Source organism: Morone saxatilis, unplaced genomic scaffold, assembly GCF_004916995.1.
Source record: "Morone saxatilis isolate NCDOM2014 unplaced genomic scaffold, NCSU_SB_2.0 Contig7, whole genome shotgun sequence".
Classification (NCBI taxonomy): Eukaryota; Metazoa; Chordata; class Actinopteri; family Moronidae; genus Morone; species Morone saxatilis.
In genome coordinates, this window is record NW_023340246.1 from 18,408,797 (window position 1) to 18,429,110 (window position 20,314).

The 20,314-nt window shown below is 38.9% G+C and overlaps 1 protein-coding gene across 1 annotated transcript in view; it reads left to right on the forward strand.

Moving 5' to 3' along the window:
- The window catches only part of cfap61 (cilia and flagella associated protein 61), a 32,789-nt gene extending 13,507 nt beyond the window's left edge, over positions 1-19,282 (forward strand). Inside the window, exons 15-24 of the mRNA XM_035678927.1 lie at positions 1,257-1,384; positions 5,777-5,869; positions 6,735-6,903; positions 7,160-7,337; positions 10,157-10,449; positions 11,466-11,793; positions 14,395-14,477; positions 15,283-15,494; positions 18,453-18,540; positions 18,763-19,282. Of these exons, the coding sequence (XP_035534820.1) occupies positions 1,257-1,384; positions 5,777-5,869; positions 6,735-6,903; positions 7,160-7,337; positions 10,157-10,449; positions 11,466-11,793; positions 14,395-14,477; positions 15,283-15,494; positions 18,453-18,540; positions 18,763-18,933 (1,743 nt within the window). The 3' untranslated portion in view covers positions 18,934-19,282. The remainder of the gene's footprint in view (positions 1-1,256; positions 1,385-5,776; positions 5,870-6,734; positions 6,904-7,159; positions 7,338-10,156; positions 10,450-11,465; positions 11,794-14,394; positions 14,478-15,282; positions 15,495-18,452; positions 18,541-18,762) is intronic.
- Positions 19,283-20,314: the final 1,032 nt, after the last annotated feature.

Sequence of the window (20,314 nt, forward strand, 5' to 3'; positions counted from 1 at the left end):
TCCTTTAGCAGTGAAGTTGCAGACTGCAACCAACTGAACACGGCTCACCTATCTGAATGGGTGTGGTCAGAGGTGAAACACACTTGGAACTTTCCACTTTAGGGGGCAGCAAAACACTGCTTTTAAAGTTATTCTTTAAACTGCGTAAATCAGTAAAGTTCCATTTTTCTTTCTCACTTTTAAATGTGTTGTCTTTCAAATTTTATTTGTACTGATCTGTAACAACTACAAAACGACTTGGACATTAGCATTTTCCTTTCTTTGTGCTCTTTTTCTAGTATGGATGTAAAAATAATTTTAAATTCATTCATAATGGGTCTTAAATTTAAACATGTTGAAAACCCTGAATTATTTGTGTGTGTGTGTGGTGTGTTGTGTGTGTGTGTGGTGTGTGTGTGTGTGTGTGTGTGTGTGTGTGAGTGTGTGTATTGTCTTTTAATGTTTTACCAGACAAGTTTGTAGACTAATCGGAAGCAGAGCTGTACACAAAAGAAACTGAGGTTGAAAAAATTTTTAGGAGCTCCCTGGTGACCTCAGGGTTTAGTCCACCACTTACCACATTATCCTGGGACCTTTGTTGCATGTCATCCCCCATCTCTTTCCTAATTTACTGTCATCTCTTTACTGTCTATCTTCTAAAGACATTAAAATGCCCAAAAAATGAAGAAAAGAAATAAACTGGGCGGTCTTACAATTGCAAAATACAATGTAAAACAAAATTCCTTCTCTTTTTTTCTCTAATCACTAAAGTGCTTTAGCCTATAAAATACAGGTAGTTAAGTTCCTTTCAGAAACATAGTTTCTATTGTGAAATGTCTCTTCCTTTAAGGTGTATCACTTTAGCTACTCTAATGTCCGGTGGTCTTTTGAAAAATCAGTATTTGCCAACCACCTGTAAAAGGATGGCATTTCACTCGGCACAGATTTCAGAAGCGTAAGATTTGGCACAAACCTTGCTTAAATGTTGCAAACTATAAAGGTTTTTGCCTGAAAGCTGGACTCTTCAGCAGGCAGATTAAGTGCTTTAATGAAAGCTAGTTCCACTTCATCCTGTAATATTCAAATGAGAAAAATTGGACACATCATTTTGTCATGCTTTTAGTGTATTAATAATTAAGTCTACGTGCATTTGATGGATTATTTAATTTTCAGAAAATGGCACCAGTCATTTTGGGAGTGACAAATTCCCTCCAGATTTTTTCACTCAAGTAAATCCAGTGAATCTGACTGACTTGTCTTCTCTCTGTGTTTCTCAGGCACCGTTTGCTCTCAGCCTCATCAGCAGAAAGTTAACCATGGAGCCAAAGGTCACCATTAATGCCAGGATTGTGGTGGTGGGGGCTTCTGACACAGGTTTATCTTTCCTTGAGGTGCTTTGTTTCTGGTGAGTCTGTCTCAGAACAAGCTCCTCTGTATTATTTTCCTTCCAGATGTGCAGTACACTGTGTATACACTGGCCTTGTCTGAATTAGTAGCAGCAGAGACAAATAATGTCAAAATTCTTCTTCTGTAACCATGGCCAGATTAACCTCTTAAGGGGCCCTGGGGAACAAAATTGCTGTTGGGCCCCTATTAACCCCCACACACACACATCTCTCACCATCTGTGCATTGTGTATGCACCCTGTCATCTCCAAGTCCACAACAAGAACAGTGCTTACAGCACTCTGCTCCCAGAAATACCACACCAAATGTGTATTATCCACTACTGAAAATGCAGTATTTCCTCCTATTTGACATTTGGTAAAAACTACAGTGACCAGCAGTTTTAGGGAATTCCTGAGCTTTTTTTTTTTTTTAAATGAAACTATAAACTTGTGACCTTTTTTTGAACATTTATGTCTTCAGTAGCAACCAATGGGCCACAGACAGGGAAGTCGGAAAGTATTGTGAGACACATTGTTGGTCTGAGGCAATTCATGGTATTTGTGAACAATAAGACAAATATTACTCCAGCCTTATCTTTTATTTAGAGAAAAACCATAATGTGAGCATAACACAATCTAAGACAATACATTTGTTAAAAATTTAAAAACAAGTTAATAGCTGATATTGTACTTTAGTGGTGTGTTTTCTGCTATTGATTATGTTACCGGAAAAGAACTGACATGCAGTCAATCTGGTCTTTTATAGTCTGAAGCACTGGATGAGTGGCTGGGTACTTACAGCAACTCTGCAGAGGAAAATTTAAATGAATAAATATTAAAACTTATTTTTTTCTGTATACTGTACTGTGTAATAGAAGTGATTTTAATAATAGTAAATTACACTATTAGGAATCATTACATTTACAATTTACAATTACAATTAGGACCAGGCACCAAATCAAAACTTAAACCCAACCAGAACTTCTGTAAGCAGAGGAAAAACTGTCTGTGTCAGGCAGGTAACAGAAGGAAAGTCGAGTAGTAAAGTGCTCAGAGATGATGCAGGAGGTATAATAGACAGCTAGAAGCTGTCATAATAAAAGTATTCACATGATCATGTTTATCACAGATTTGGATGTGTCTGTGGAGAAATACTCCAGTGTCCCCAGAAACATTGAACCCAAGGAGAGCAGTCCCACAATGAAGCTTTTCTTTCATTTTTTAAATCGTTTTATATTCCAGGAATCCAATCTCTGGAAATGTCACTTGACTCCGGGTCGGACGTCTTACATGTTTGCCTTCGTCCTGCCTTTGTGAGATTAACTGCTCCGGCAGATAATAAGAAGCGCACGGCTGCTGATTCAGAACCAGGCGATAGCTGCCAGGCAACCGGGGTCGTTGTTTTGTGGAGTGAGATCTCACAGCTCTCAGAGCTGGCGAGGCTGGCATGGCAGTGATGCCGGGGCGGGCGTACGCAGCTGTCTGAGGCCTGGCATTCAGCAGGGCCAGTGCAGGGCCCCCTTTAATTAGCCACTCCACTGTTTCCCCCCGTCAGGGATCTGCTGCAGCGATCTGTGTTTGCTGTCACTAATGAGTTGACTAATGAGGCAGTTAGTGTCCGCTGAACTAATGGTGAGGCGGCGACGCATTGAGAGAGTGAATGATGGGTCAGTTTCGGCCTGCTGGGGCCCCCCTTATCAGGACTGCCCAAACGTCCATCCCCCTTCACCCCTTCCCACCCCAACACAGCTTTCCATGTGCTCATTGAATTCAGCCCAGCAGCACCAGCACCACCCCCCTAACACCATTACTGGCTGGGACAGGGTCAGACAGATAAAGAGCTCTGTGGCGGCTCGGCCCTCTGCTCGCTGCGGTCAGGCTGCAGGGTCACCACGGCCGTCTGTCACCGGCTGATAACAGAGCAAATCCGCAGCTTCTGATTCAGTCACATCCAGACACCAATAATGGGCCTTAATGCCTCAGTGCTGTGGCATAAATCCACCTTCTGGCACAGATTAACAAGGAAAGTTTGACTGCAGTCATTGTCTGATGGTTGATCATTATTATTATTTGCATGTTCAAAATCACGGATCAAACCACTGATGACACAAAGAAAGAAATTACAGTTGAGGATTCCTGACTTGATTTGACTTGGTTTGATCAATAAATCTGTATATATATTAATTTTCATTTTAAACATGCTCATTTTGCTGCTCTCTACAAGAGAGTGATATAACTTGTAAAGAAACAATTAGTCAATTAATCCATTAGTCGATTGACAGAAGATTAATCAACTATTTAGTTATTTAGTTATCACACAAAAATGGCAAAATTTGCTGGTTCCAGCTTCTCAAATGTGAGAATTTGCTGCTTTTTTCTGTTTTTATATCATCGTAATTGAATACCTTTGGGTTTTGGGCAGTTGGCTGGTCAAAACAACCAGTTGGAGGATGTCAGCTTAGGCTCTTGTTTCAAGAAATGGGCAGTTTTCTGCCTAAACAATTACTCAATCACTGAAAAAAATCATTATGGTTAATCAATACTGAGAACCATTGTTAGGCTAGGTTCAGCCTGCAGGCACAAGTGGCCAACATTTTTTCAGTCCAGCTCACATGGAATCTGATCTTTTCAATTCTAATTTGTGCCACTTTCGTATGTTGTCCTAAATCAGATACAGGCTTTTTTTGGGACCTCAGTCTGAACAATCGTACTGGAATTCATACGACTGTCTCTCACCAGGTCTCGCTAAAAGTAGCCCTTGACCTGCTAAAATTTTGGATGAAATCGGTCATTCACATCACGATCCCACCACTCCTGGCTCCGACTTTGCATCCACACACACCTCCGTAGAATAGTAGCATCCATAGCTCCACTAAAAGCCACAATTAAAAATCTGGCTCTCCTCATCCTCATTATCATATAATAATCAGATGGGACTGTCCATTTTTGGTTAATCCACCAAGTTAAATATCTGATGAATCAAGATACTTTATAACAGTGAAGCAAAAATCCTGTAAATGATCATAAAGGAGTTCTCATTGATATGCAATATTATCCACAATGGTCTAAAATAACCAGAGATGGGAAGTTTACAAAATCTCTGCTGGTTAACATCAGCTGTCATCATCTCACTCACAGCATATTCCAATATTGTCCAATCGTACTGCTAGTGAGTAATACAACACAACACCCAATATCCAGTCAGTTTACCAGCATTTTAGTGCCTGGTGGTGTAGCTTTGTGCCACTGGGCGTTAATTTAGCAGGAAGCTAAGATAAGAACAGCGCAGAAGGCGATCAGAGGCGTCGGTGTGATAAGGTTGAACACCGCGAGGTACACACTGTGCCATTCAATGGACGAAGGAGCTGGAGCTGCTGTTATCAGCTGTGTAATGTCCCGTAGGCCACCACAAAAGAAGTCATTTGCATCACAAGAGATGTTGTATATTGTGGACTGTAAACACACAAGAGGTACGAGGGCAGCTCAGGATTTTCCATTAGGAACCACAAATGCGTGTATAGGCTGCAGAATTTCCATGTGAGAACCTCCACTGATTCAACGCCTGAGATTTTTAATTTATGTTTAATATTGCTCAGAATATATGTTTTTTAATTTGAGGAGGGAGGCTCTCAAATAGAGCGACTGTGTTTGAGTTTTACTGAAGCAAATTTTCTAATTATCAATTTTCGATTGAAATATTTCCAGACTGCACCCCACAGTCTTAAAATCTTATTGAATCATGTTTTTGAAAATAAAATCACCTAAACTGCTGTAACTGCTGTTTGGCAGCATATTCCTCTGGTTTAAACCCCCAAAACTTCAAACTATGAAGCTAGATAAATGACTGCATATCCACAAATTAGTTTTTAGTTATTTTGGCTGATTAAACCTCTGTTAAGGTTAAAGATGAGCAAATCTATGCTAACTTACTATTTGAATGATAATGGTGTCATTTGTCCTAACATGTGCAACAAAGCTAACAGAACAGAGAGGTAGATGTTGATCAGACCCACACAGACATGAGCAGAGATCTAATCAGCCAGTACAATTACCTGTGTTGGTGTACTTTAGGTGTTCAGGGCCTTTCTGTTATCCACCTTATGCAGGGTCTGTACTGCTATTCCCTCCACACAGACTGTCTGACAAACATCCTAAACAACCAAAGCATCTTTAGAGAAGTATCATTGTGTTCATCAATTGTACAGAGTTTTATTAAAAAAAATGTATTTTCCTCTTGACGTGCCTGACATTAGTCGGGCTAAATGTTGTTGCACGTCAGTGGATGAAGAAAGCAGCTGTCGCAGTTGTCCTTCCACAGAAAACATTCCTAACATACTGTGTCCTGTATGTATTCACTGTATTCTGTGGAAAAGCACTCATGCTTTTCAGTTGCTGTTTGTTCTCTCGTAGCCCTCACCTGAGGTTCAACAACCTGACCCTCATCTCAACACACGGTTTCCCAAGCGAATACAACCACGAGGACATCGGATTTCTGTCCACAAGGTGAGTGAATGTACAACATCAGACATGAAAATGGAAAATAATGTTTTGGCATCTTACATTAAAAACTCAGGATACCATGAGACAGTTCTAAAAACATTTAAATTGTTTAATTATTTTATGTGAAATTAAACTCAACTACTACTCACAAGTACATTCATTAGCTCCAGAAGTTTTCCAGTTATTGTTTTAAATTCATATGTTCCTTCAGAGACTTCAGATTGTAATGAAAGACACACAACGAGAGATTTCAGTGTTTCTCCTGCATTCACTCCGTAGTGAAAATGCAACAATTAAAAAAAAAAAAAAACACAAATGTGTAGAACTTTCTATTATAGAACAAGACTAAGAGTCTGCAGCCATGCTAGCCACTCATATGTGAGGCTATATTTAGGCACAGCCGTACTTTACATCAGCATGCTAACAATGTTAATGTTCCGATGTTTAGCAGGTGTAATGTTTAACATCTTCACAATCTTAGTTTAGGATGTTGGCATGTTAAGATTGGTTGATTAGGACTAGACACGAACAGCTGAGGCTGATCACAATGCCACTAGTTTTGAATGTTTTTAGTCATTAACCAAAGTATTGGAATTGGACAAAGTGAATTTAATACCTAATGATGGCTCTAGATGAAAGGTCAGAGGATCAACAAAGTTACTAGAATCCATCCGGAGGGGAGACATGATCGAACCAAACTTCATGGAAATCCATCCAGTGGCTGTAGAGACATTCAGCTAAAAATTGCAAATGTAAACCTGTAAGCAATAAAATAAGGTTTGAAAAGCTAAAAGTCCATGGTCAGCAGTGATGAAGTTGGTAGTTTTCCAGGTTTCTCAATCAACTCAGTCTTCTTCACTTCCTGCAGTCATGCATACAGCCGCAGATACTTGGGCCAGCTGCCTCTGCATGCCTGTGTCAGCGTGGTGACTGGGAAGATGGTGGGCATCAACAGGAAGTTCAAATATGTCCTTGTGTCTGGTGGTAAGAAGGTGCCCTACGATCACCTCGTCCTCTGTACAGGCCTGCAGTACCAGGTGAGTTATTTGCTTGGTTAACACCTCCTTAAAGGCCTACTACCCATGTAAACAAAATGCTTTATCTCAGTTAAAATATGCCAGTATTAATTATCCCATTCATCTGTCCTTTGACAATCCTACATTACTTCTATGATTCATTATCTTTATTAAGATCCTGAGCTGTTTCAACCGTTTGTAAGGCACTTTGGGTGACATTGTTGTCTGAAATGTACATTACAAAATCAAATGTGTGTCATGTAATGCTGTACTGTAGATTCCCAGTCCTACTGGTGTGGATCTGAGCCTGCCCGTCATAAACAGCCAGCTGCAGGCTAAGTCCGCTCACCACACATACACCGGGCCCGTCCCATCCAACCTCTTCACCCTCAACGACCTCTACGACTGCATGGCTGCTCGCCGCTGGCTGTGTGCCAACTTTGTGGAGCTAGAGGGTAAGTGAACACCAATACACACACAGGCAGCCCTAAAATTAATCTGTAGTAGTATGTCATTACTCAGCCAGTCAGCGCTGAAGTGCCCCGGTATAATTAGCAGCTAATTAGCTGCAGAGAAATCTTTCATCTCTGTGAATCAGGTCGGCCTCTTCCATCCATTTTCCATTATCATATCACTTTCTGAGAGCCAGGCCTTTCAGAGTAGGAAAAAATACAGTGTCATTAAGCAAAATTAATCTTCTCTCTGAAGGAATTGTGCAGTGATCTAGAGTGAGGCTTTTATACATACTAATTAGCTGATCCCAGTCATAAAAGAAAACCATTAATAAATGTAAATTGTCTCCCACAGATACCATGTTTATTTCCATATTTTAATAACAACAGCAAACAGGAACAGAGTGAATGTAAATTTAGACTAAAGCAGTCATTTCTGTCCTGTCTCAACACTAGCTTTAAAGGATATTGACAACAAATCCCATCAAACCTAGTAATGTATCTTTTTCTTAAAACTTTGTGTTTGTGGCTCTCGGCTCCAAGTCTATTGGTTCAAACTGTGGATGAAAAAATACAGTAAAACAAATCTCAAATAAATATTTTCACTTTTTCTGAACGGCAAAGTAAAAAGCTGGTCACTGTAGTTTTGTTTATATCCAACGTTACTCAAACAGGAGAAAATAGTACATTTTTGGGTGAGTATTTTCAGGATTAATCCACATTTGCTGCTCTAGTGGGTTTTTGGGGCAGCAGGATGGTGTATATGGGACTGAGTCAAAATAAACTACAGTGTGTGTGTTCATGGTAATGAAGGAACGTCACCTACAGTATGTGCAACAGTGTGGCTTACAGATGTGTTTTTAATATTTTTTGTACAACAATAGAGCTCTATGGCACAGAGGAAGAAGCTATAACAGGCAAATACTCGCTATACTTCTACTTTAATGTGATTCCAATAACAAATGGAAATAAAAATACAGTAAAAAAAAAAACAAATGAGGAAGCACGTCTTGGATCTGACAGTGATGTGACACAAAACAAGTGCATCTGATGAACAGGTAGACAATCAGTGTCCCCTAAAACAGGGAATTAATATCCCCCAAAAAAGGTCAAGGCACATTCCTTCATGAAGGTACAAGGACTTTATTATGGTGGCTACAAAATTAAAAACAAGCCAAGTTTATATAGACAGCATACCAATCTACCTCAGGACCCTGAGGCTTTTTTTTTAGTTTTCTACCTTAACAAAGCAGTGTGCCTTGACTTTCTGAAGATTTCATTCCCATTTTTTTTTGTAGACATAAAAACACGTTTCTCTGGATGGTTCTAGTCATAGTAGCAGGAGTACACAGATGAAGTGAGCAGTTGGATATAGATTTATTGATGAGAAGCTGTGAGCTCTGCTGGCCTTGCAGCAGCGCTCCTCTCCTTCAGCACCATGGACAGAGACACTCAACAGCAGCCAGCTAAAGCTCGGTGTTACTCCAACTGCAGTGTAAAAAATACTCCATTACTCAAAATACTCCAAGTATTATCAGTTAAATGTAGTATCAAAAGAAACAGTTCTGCTACACCTCAGACTGTTAAAATCATGGTAATCCACATTCTGATAATTGAATATATATCTACTTTCTACTCTGTTAACTAGCAAGATAACACATATTTTCCAGCCTCATCCCCATCCCTTTAATATTCAGTAAATGGCAGTAATGGGTCCAGTACAGTGAATACACAGCCTACAGTGAGACTACATTAAAATAAAAGCAGTTCTATGTAATAAACAAAACAAAAGTTTGGAAATGGATCAGGCTTTATATAGTTGATCCAAATGGGAATCAGTAGTATAATGACACCTCCAATTATTCTTTTACATAAGCGTAATGCAAGGTACAGAGGTTATGTGTTTACACGTAATAAAAGGATCCGTCGCACAAACAACATAATATGAACTCCAGCACTCACAAACAAAAACCTGAAAAAGTACAAATTAATGCACATATTAAATCTCAGTTTTTGTTGTCTTTGTATCACAGACCGCTGGCATGACGGCCCTGCTGCTCCAGGCTTTGTGCTTTAAATGTAATATAATCAGTGAGCAATGAGGAGCACATACTCTCATTATATAGGAGCTTGTAAAATGTCAAGAGGCTTCTCAGAAGAGCAAGCATCAAAGGATGTATTTGCACAGGAAAAAAAGATCCATTCAGATTTTTTCCGATTTACATTATTTATCATTTCACATTGTTTCTCTCTCCATGCACCTATGGTTCATGGTTTAGGAATCTGAGGGCTTCCTGTCCTCTACCAAGGCTGCTGAAAACTTGAGAACAAAATTTTGGATTGAAAAAAGGAAATCATTTGTATCATAACGCTATTGTGAAAATAAAGAGCTCCTTTACAAACTACTCTTTTATATATATCTATATGCATTTATATTTAGAGCTTCTTTTCTTATTTGAAATATTATAATTTAGTAGATAAACATCCACTATGCCTACGAGAGCGCTGAAATTGAGAAAAATTAATCCAAAATGTTCTTTTTCAGCAAAAGTGTTATTACTGTGGTGGGTAGTTTTATATTTTATTGTGCAAAAGAACATCTGATTTTTCACATCTGTTCTCCATAAGCAGGAGTAACTGCTGCTGTTGAGGTATTACTTTAATTGGATTTCCACTGTTGATGATGACAACATCTACAACTGTTGTCCAAAATAGTTGTAGAGGAGGGAATAGTGGATGCATTGCCATTACGTTTTGGCCAGATATATTGACATTAGTGTCTCTGACAGTATGCTAATCGTTTTCTCCTTGCATCTTTCCAGATAATGCCGTCGTCTATGGAAACAGCATCGATGCCTTCACCACTGTGGAGACTTTGCTCAGCCTCGGCATCCAGGGATATCGTATCCATCTAGTCCTCCCACCTCCCGAGCACGGCGTTTCCTGCTTCAGCGACCCTGTAGTGAGGAAGGCTGTGGCGACGGCCATGGAAAAGGCAGAGGTCCAGGTGCACAATAACTGCCTGCTGGCCAGGATGAACAATGGAGAACACCCCGATCCTCTCACATCTGTGTCATTCACCACCGACGCAGAGCCCCTCCATCTGCACTGTGGAGTAAGTCAAAGTTTCAAAATCCACTGAATGATTTCACTGCTTACCCAGTCAGTTATTTCTTTTTTACAAAGGAAAATGTTCTCCAAACAATAGTGGGTTACTGGCCAGGTTGTCTGGTGGTGCTGAAAAGCTCACAAACGACAGGCTGAATTCACCAGCTTGTTGGTTGGATGTTAATTTCTCTCCTGGAAGCAGACTGTGTTTGTCAAACAAAAAATTATGTTGGTGTGTTTCCCATTTTCATTGTTTTAGACAGTAAGGCAGGATTCCTGTCCTTTTTTCATTTTAGTCTAAAATAGAAACACCCTAAGTAGGGCCTTGTTGTCCTTATATTCTGCTATAGTAAGTAAGTTAAGTACTATATGCACTGTCAAACCAACAACCACACAGTCTTTAGGCTAAGTAGAGCTGCAATGATGAGTTGATTAAGTGATTAGTTGTTGAATTAATTGCCAACTATTTTGATAATCAATTAATACTTTTGAGTATTATTTTAAGAGAAAATGTCAAAATTATCTGATTTCAGCTTCTCTTCTCAGTGACAGTAAACAGAATATCTTTAAGTTGTGTACCAAACATGTTTGAGGACGTCACCTTGGGTTTTATAAAACAGACACTTTATGGACCTAACAACTAATTGATTAATCAAGAAAAAGATCAAGTGATCAATGGATAATGAAAAAAATGTTAGTTGCAGCCCTAAAGCTTACCATCTCCTGGCTGTAGCTTCATATTCAGCAGGCGGAAATGGAAGTGGAATCAGTTTTTTCATCTAACGCTCAGCAAGAAATTGAATAGGTGTTATCAAGCTATTACAAAGAGACACCCTGTAATATAAGGATGAACACCATGGAAATTGAGGGGGACGTGCAAAAACGTCAGCTCTTCAACAGGAAAAAGTTGGTTAAGGAAGAATGTGGTCTGAATGTTTAGAATTTGTACCTTTACACTGAATCTAATCTTGAAATCACAAGAAAATAGAAACAATACAGATTTTTTTCATCATCTCCTTTCAGGTGTTCATTAACCTCTCCAATAAAGGAGTTGACTACAACGTCTTCAAGAGCATCAACAACTCCTTCCTGGTCTTTGATAGCAGGCTAGTCATAAATGCCACTTTCCAGACCAGAGATTCAGCCATTTATGCTGCCGGACCTCTCACCAAATTCTCCCGCTGCTACCACGCAGACGAGTGGTCGCACGCCGACTTCAACTCCAAGGAAGTTGGCCAGGAACTGGCGGCAACGATGCTGCCCCTGTTTGACCCGACGCATGAGGCGGCGGACGAGCCTCCACCTGAAATGGATCGCCTCATACCGCTGTACAAACAGGCTAAGATTCAAGGTCTGATTTCAAGTCACTTTCATAAGTTTCTTAAATTTTATCCATCTAGGTTTGATTTATTGTGTGTGATTAAACTGATGTCCATAGAGTGGGAGATGCCCTGGTTCTGGAAGTAGTTTTCCCAACTGTACAATGTCTTCTTTTAATGATTCCTCAATGTTCCTTAACATAGAAACGCTGGATTCTCTTGTAAAATATAATTATATTATAAGTTTAAGTTTATTATTATTCGTTTGGTGTGTCTCCTAATATTACAATACCCATGAGCCTCGCCAATCATTGCTACAGAGAAGTTATTGTGATAAACAAATCGTCCATCATTGTCAAAATGATCAAAAAAAGCTTTCTTATTTGAATCATTTTAGTTCCGTTCAAAGATTTGTGGTGATCAGCTATCCGACCATCTGCAACAGAGAAGTTACATTGTTTGTTCGTCCTTCAGTGAACTTTTTAGGAGGAATTAACGCACAGTATATCACAGCTGAGCTGACAAGCGTCATTGTCTCAGTGAGGGAACGCGAAAAAAAACACTACTGATTTGTTCAATGGCACTAGTGATTCCTTATAGTCAGTTCACTTTGTAGATTCAGTGTTAAAGATGTGTTTGAACATGTACTAACATCTCTAAAGTGTCCCATAATCTGAAACTGAACTGATTTAAACCACTGTATATTTTAGTGGGGTTCAACGAAGCGTAATTTGTAGCTTTTTAGCTCATTGATTTTTATCCATTTCTACTACTACTCCTAATCCTTGGAATATGTATTGGACTTGTTTTTATGCCCATTGTTTTGTAATTTTGAGTTTTGAGAAGCATCAAAGAACCGGATATTTTCTAACACACCCAGTCCCGTACGGTCATATTAAAAAAGCTCAGAGTAGCAGTTGTGTGCTGCCTTTTTGATGGAGGTGGGGTGATTGACCACATGTACATTTGCAAAACCAACCAATTAGTCTTCATCCAGGAAGTCTTTCCTTTTGTAAAACCAAAAAATACACTCCAGATAAAGCATAAATCTGGCCTTTGTGAGTGCACTAAGCCATAATGGGCTCATTACTGCTCCCAGAGGCCAGAGGATAGAAAAACACCCACTGTTACTTGACGGCTGGTGAGAACCGTTGTTGTAGCGAGTGGTAATCACAATAAGCCCATTTCACACGTATAAGAGAGATTGAACAACCATGATTTTTAGTTTATCAGAAATGCTTTCAAACTCTAGATTTTGGTTTTACAAAAGAAAAGACTTCAAGGATGACGATGACTAACTGGTTGGTTAATCACCACATCTCCGTAAGAGCAGTGCACGACCCTTTTACTTACCTTCTCAATACAACCTTGAGGGACTCTCCCACACAGTAAATGAGACCCAATGGGGCAAACACACTTAATCATCTTTTGTACTAGTGACTCAACCAAGAAAATGAATGAGAATGAATGGGTGGCCTTGACACTCAATAAACATGTTCCACTTCACTACTATATTAACCTTCCTGCTATTTTATTCCATTCTCAACTGGTATTCATAAAATATTAAGTAGGTTAACGCAAAATTCCTTCACATTCATCAGCAGATGTCAGGTTTCCATAGGTTTTCAGTGTCTGTGTCCCTCTTCCTGTCCGTCCATTTTTGTCTGCTTTTATCTGAGAGAATTTACACTGCCAAAATGTTTTCATTATGTTTTTGTCGAACATTTTCGAATCTTTCACCCACCCACGCACTGCCGATGTTATTGTGGCAAACACTCAAACCATAGCAGGGCATAACAATGCTGTATTGTGCCGCTGTGTATTCACGGAATAACCAAGGCCACTTCACAGGTTACATAAACACAACAGCCACTCTGCTTCGCCCTTCTCAGAGAGATGAAACACACATGAACTTTTCAATGTTCAGGGAGAGCAGAGACGCCATATCGCTGCCTGCTATCTGAGTTCATTGCCTCTGCTCTCTTTTCCTCTGTGGGCGGATGCTAACAGTGAAGTACACATTATAATGTATCCATTGCTTTGCTGCCAGTTCATGTTTCAGCACTGAAATTAATCTTATTTGAATATTTTCTTCTGATTAAATAACCTTCTCTTAATAATAACATCACGATTGGTCTTTTTAACTTTTTTTTCTTCTGAATTTTAGATGTTCAGCGACAGTGGGCTTGCCTTTTATTATTGTCAAGTAGGGCTGAAACTAAGAGTTATTTTTCTTATTATTCTTTTAGTTTAGCAAATGTAAGAAACAGTCACAGAGTACAAAGTACAACATTTTTTATTTCTATTAAGATATTCCACTTTTCCATTTTTTTAAAACACCACATTTCAGAAGCTGGAACCAGGGAATCTTTGATTTTTTTTAAAATAAATAATCGACAAATTATCAATTATTAAAGTTGTTTTTGAGAATTTTCTGTTCATCGACTGATCACTTAGTTGATCAGTTAAATGACTGCTGCTTTCACTATTATTAAGTTATCATTTTATATAATTTAAGCAGCTCTAACATCAGATCCTTCATATTCACTGATGAATAATAGATTCCTGTTCTCTATTACAATATGAATTATATAAACACACATTAACCTTTACCATATGTTTCCTCTCCTCAGGTGGGAAGCTGCCTGGAGGATATAACTACCTGCATGTTACCAAACCGTCCTCTACCAACCTGACAGGTGCTCCTACTGAACATGTAAGTTTTTACTGTATCTGTCAGTGGTAGGTTTCCTCTGATTTACATACAGTTTACTTGAAACATCAAGGGTTTATTTTCAAAACCAGAATGTGAAGTCTGAACTGCCCTTTCAACTAACCCACTTGTACAAAAGAAAAACAAGTGAACACAACACCTGACTCACAGAGAAATCACCAAATGAAACAGAAAGTTTCAAAATTATTTAAAACTGACACCACACAAAAGAAATAAACAAATATGTATAACAAGAAGTCAAAAGAAACAAATTTTATTTTTTATTTTTTTTGTTTTTATGTAGCTGCCGTCCATCTTTCTTTACTGGAGCTTCATTACGAGTACCACTGTCTCGGTATCATGACAAATATCACATTGGAGTGACATGAACGTTGGTTGAATCCCATTATAACTGCCACAAACTAGATATGTATCAGACTGAGGGCAATGTGTATGAAAATGGCCCAAATCTGAATTGAAAATGTAAGATTCAATTTGTTCACATTGTTATTGTGATTGTAAGATGTCTCACATATGAGGAAAAACATAGATTAGAGCCACAACACTATTTTCCTCCTGCTGTTTTAGGAGTAGTTTAAAAAAAAGGGAACTATTGTGACATTTTTAAAGATTTATGCCTTCAGTATGAACCAATGGGTTTGGAGCTGAAAGCCACATCTCAGAAATTAACAGACTTTGTGGAAGAAGAAAAAATAGAATAATGCAACCGTATCTTTTAATCCATCCGTCATGTTAGTACAAGTTGAAACAAGTAATCTCACTATCTTGTGTGTTTGTCCATGTAAAGTTACAGGATAGAGGTATCGTGACCGGGCGAGTGGAGACAGGGAACTACTTCTGTCTACATCTCGACTGCTATGAGCTGGTGGAGACACTCACCTGTTTCTCCCTGAAGCCCCTCCCAGTCTCCAATTACCTGTGTCTGTACGGGAAACACCAGCAGCTGCTCGGCCAGCTGTTGACCCGTTACCAGCAAGGCCTCATCCACGACCTGTACAGGTGGGAAAACAAAGAGCAGTTACTATTCGGCAGACATTTTGAGTCAAGAAAACTTTGATTTGTCTTTCTGTATGTACAGAATATAAAGGATTCCGCCAGTGTTTCTGTTTTGTCAACAAAAAATCCACCACATTGTTAGATGGATTTAGCCTGTAGTGTTAGGCCAGTCTTAGTTTTGCTCTTAATATTTTTAATAAGTTTAATAATAATAAGTTTAATAAAAATAAAGACTAAGCAGGTTAACCCACAGATTCAAGGGTTTCATGGTAACAATCACCAAATGGCATTTGTAGTAAAGCCTGCCATAGCACCACATAACAAAAAGAAAAAAACATAGCTCGTAATTTGTGGTTTGTTTACAAAGCTGTTGAGCGAGCCATTAGAAAAGGAAATCTAATCTCTTTATTGTCACATATACAATCATAGAGGCTGATCACACAGAAATGCGTCATCTGCAAAACTATTGTTGACCTACGGTATGGTGCGCCTGTCGTGTGCTCCACTTCGCATCTTACGGGTTTCTACCAGTTCTTAGACGTGCATTAAAGTTCAAATATTAAAAGTAAAAAATATCGGCGTTTATCATTAATGTTAAACTTGGCCCATACAGCCAATCAAACCAAGCACGTGGCAGGCTTTATTACTTCACCACTTCCTTCCTGTTCCTTCCTAGTTAGCTGTTGTGCTGTGAGAGAAAAACAGCAACAAAGGTAACGTAATGAGAACACAATGATTCTTATTTTCAGGTTATTGTACACTAATGAAAAAAAGGCCTCCAAAGCGGTACACACTGGACCTTTCATTTCTTCAGACTTCATGGCAAATTACTCCTACTTACATAGATAGAACTAATAATTGAGACATCTATGTGACTATTAGTTTGATCTATGAAAGTCATAGTGAAAGTCTGTCTCTGTGAAACCAGCCCTGGGAACATGGCAACATCGCTACAGAGAACTATTAGGTTTTAAACAAACCAACAGTTTATCCAGATTATCTAAACCACTTTATTTGGAGGTCAAACTGGAAGTGAGAATCCCACATTGCACAGGACAAATGTCAGCACATACCTACAATAGGTACAGGAGGTCAAAGTCTGTAAACTGTGATGGACTGAGCAAATGATAGTTTACTGTTCACCATCATTTACTCCTCTGAATAAATTAACTTTGTTAAGTAGTATCCATTAATTCACCCCTATACTTTGATTTCTGCTGTATAGGCTGTTGGAATATACTCTAGGAAATACAATAAATCTCTAACTGAAGTGAACACAGGTCATAAATATTAAATTACAATTTATCATCAGAAAAAATGCCTCTTGCATTACACACAACAAACAGTGTGAGAAGAGATATTTTTCTTGAATATCCTCTTTTACTGAAGTCTTTTATTAGCTTCAATAAGGAGGTAAACAAATAGCAGGTAAACAGACGACTTATCGTACAATAGACCTGCAGAAATTAGCAGTTTGGTGAATCACAGGATGTGTGGTTTTAGTTTGTTGTCAACAAAACAACAAACAGCTTTACCAAATTGATATTTTCGTCACTGTTATTGTGCTTTGTACCGTGCGTCTGTAATTTGATTTATCCACTTCCAGTCATTTTACGAATACATGTTGCATGTTCAGTTTTTGGTACCAAAATGTAACAGATGGCATGCAGTCAAGTTTAAAAAAAAAAAAAGAAATAGCTGTTGTCATGACCAATTTTTGAACAAAAACAAGCTGCTTTCACTGTTTGTGAGTCTGAGAGAGGAAATGCTTTCAGAAAGCTGCAGGTAGTCAAACTTCCCATCACTCATCTGCTGACTGCTGACCTCAAACATCAAAATAACACATAAGTGGTTTGAACAGGCGAGAGAGATTTAGGCCTTCAGTGTCTTTTGTCCTCATGCTGTCTGTGTGTTTGCTGGTGTGACTCTGCAGTGTGTGTGTGTGTGTGTGTGTTTGTCAAACAGCGGGTGACCTGCTTCTGAGGTTTCAACACAAATGACCCCCAGATATGGACGACTATTGTCCCCCGCCTCCTAATCTGTTTATGCAGCTCCCCAATCTGTCTTTGTGGCCGGTCCAGGACGAGACAAAGCCGGAGTCTCCCCGCTGCAGAGGCTGATTCCTCGTCACGCCGCTCACTCAGCTGACTCGTAAAGTCATTGTGGAGGCTGACGGAGCGGCGTGAGCCGTTAAAATAATTGATTGACCGTGTGGCGGCTGGAGGTTATTCAGTCAATACACTTAGTGTAGCTTCTGGTGTGTGTGTGTGTTTGCTTGCTCTAAGGGTCTGCTGATACTGAACTTTTTTTTTAAAGGGTCAGTTCACCCAAATTACAAAGAAAGGTAGTTCCTCACCTGCCTCTTGTGGAGTCTAGATATGTAAAAAGTACCAAGATATAAATACTCCATCACATGTAAAAGTCCTGCATTCAAAATCCTACGTAAGTAAAATGAATGTACTTAAAGTATTAAAGTTAAAGACAAATAGACCTTGACTGACATATTTATCATATATTATTCATAGATTAGTAATACTGATGGATACATTTGAGAGCAGCAGTTTGAACTACTTTATATACAGTTTAGTCCAGTGGTTCCTAACCTAGGGGTCAGGGCCCTCCAAAGGGTCAGCAGATAAATCTGAGGGGTCGTGAGATGATTAATGGGAGAGGAAATAAGAAAAAAGTTCTGCGACACAAATTAATCTGGACTTTTCTATAATCTTTGCTTTTTTTGTGTGAAATACTGTATAATTAGACCTCTTTGTCCGGTGTGTAACATTTAGGAGGATCTATTGGCAGATATTTTCATGGGTAAGTTTTCCTTAGTGTATAATCACCGGAAAATAAGAATCGTTGTGTCTTTGTTACCTTTGAGGTACTGAATCACTGAAGACATGAAGGTTGATTTAATCAGTGTGTGATCCTGGTGGTGTGTATTAATGTGTGTGCTTCCTGCAGTTTCTTCAGACAGAGCTGGTGTTTGGCCGTTTATCACGACAGATTCTCCGACTTTGAGCAGGAGCTTCAGCAGATCACCTCAACTACCGTTCGTACTTTTATTTTCATCCCAAAAATCAACAAGTTTGAGTTTAATCTCCAGCCTTCATGTCTTTCTTTCTTTAACCTTAAACACATTTAAAATGCCAGGACTGCAGCTGTGAAGAATAATTGTTTTTAACCCACATAAAACATGTTGTAATACCACAACATTTAAAGAGTCACTCAGAGCGTTGCTGTGTCTTTAACCTCCACCCATGTGTCCCAGCAGGACGATGAGTCGAGGCAGCAGGTGATGGAGGACGCCGACGACTCAAACATCCTCCCTCAGGACAGATTTAAAGATGCTGAGAGTCGAGCGTCTCTGAGGAGCAGCGCTGTGAAATATCTGAGCTACAACCGTAACCTGCTGCCCATGTTCGCCTTCCCGGGACAGCTGTGACATCATATGAATTTTAACCCTGTTAAATTCTCACCAAACCACAATGTGTGAATCTTTGAGGTCTAAAAAAACGTGTTGACTGTATTCTCTTCCTTATAAAACATTTGCAAAGCCAATGTTTTGAGTGTTTTCAAGATGAGTTTATGCCTTCTTCTTCTTCCATGTCTTTGCTGGTGCATTGCTACAGCCATTTTTGTAACATACCGTAGTTCATCGTTAGCCACTAGAGGTTACTCATTTCATTCTTTAGGAATATAAAATCTGCACGATGGCAATACTGGACCAGGAAAAAGCATATATATTTAATGATGATATCTATATTGCAACAGTCCAGAATGTGTATTAAAATATATATTCCTAACCTTTGTTCTAGAGGTGTTTTCTTGTGACTAACCGCTAAAAAATGATGTTTAGAAAAACCTCAAAATGTAACTGATTTGAAAAATTAAAATGAATTCACTGTAAAGAAAATGATCAGATTCCACTGTGGACATTAATAAGTTAATTAGAAAAGTCCCTTCATGTTACAGTAACTCCTTCCTCAATTCTATCAAATTAAGAGACTTTTCCAGCACTTGAGCTCCACTTTTTCCCCCCCAATAACATGCACATTTTCCTCATGTGAACATCAGATGAATTGATGATTTATGTATCTGATTTTAGTTTATATCTGAGTGTGGAAACTTGTTACTTATGCCACACTTTGACATGTGTGTTTCTATTTCCTCCACAATGTCCCAACTGTAACTGTGAGTATGAACTCTCCCCTCGGTGACTCTGCAGCACCGTGACCAATCACACGGCCTGTATAGCGGCTGGAGATGAAAGCTTTTGGGAGGAGGAGGAGGAGGAGGAGGAGGAGGGTGTCACTCTACAGCTGTATGCTAATGAGCCTGAGCTGAAGCCTGTCGGGAAAATAACCGCACACACAACAACATATGTCCGCACCTACAAACAGCCCGCAGGCTCAGAAAACACACTGGTGTCCACATAGAAAGTCACATATTACAGGATTCAGTCGCGTGTGTGTGTTGTTGTATAACGATGCAAATCACCAGATTATTCTGAATTCTACATCTATAAGGACTCTTTAATCAAATATAAATCTGAGATTAAATATAAAGAGTTATTGGAAAGAAGATTTTATTGTAAATTGGATGTAAATATAATTAATTTATAGTAGTATAGTGACTTTACTACACTTACTGATGTTATACAGTAATGTTGCTATGATGTTATTATATTTTAAAGTGTTTTATGGTATTTAATGACCGTGTTCATATGACATATTTATTACACAGGTATTAGTCAAACATGTTCCCTAATGATTGTTTTAATTGTTATAGCTGCATATTCTCCAGGTTGATTTCTTGAATTTCCA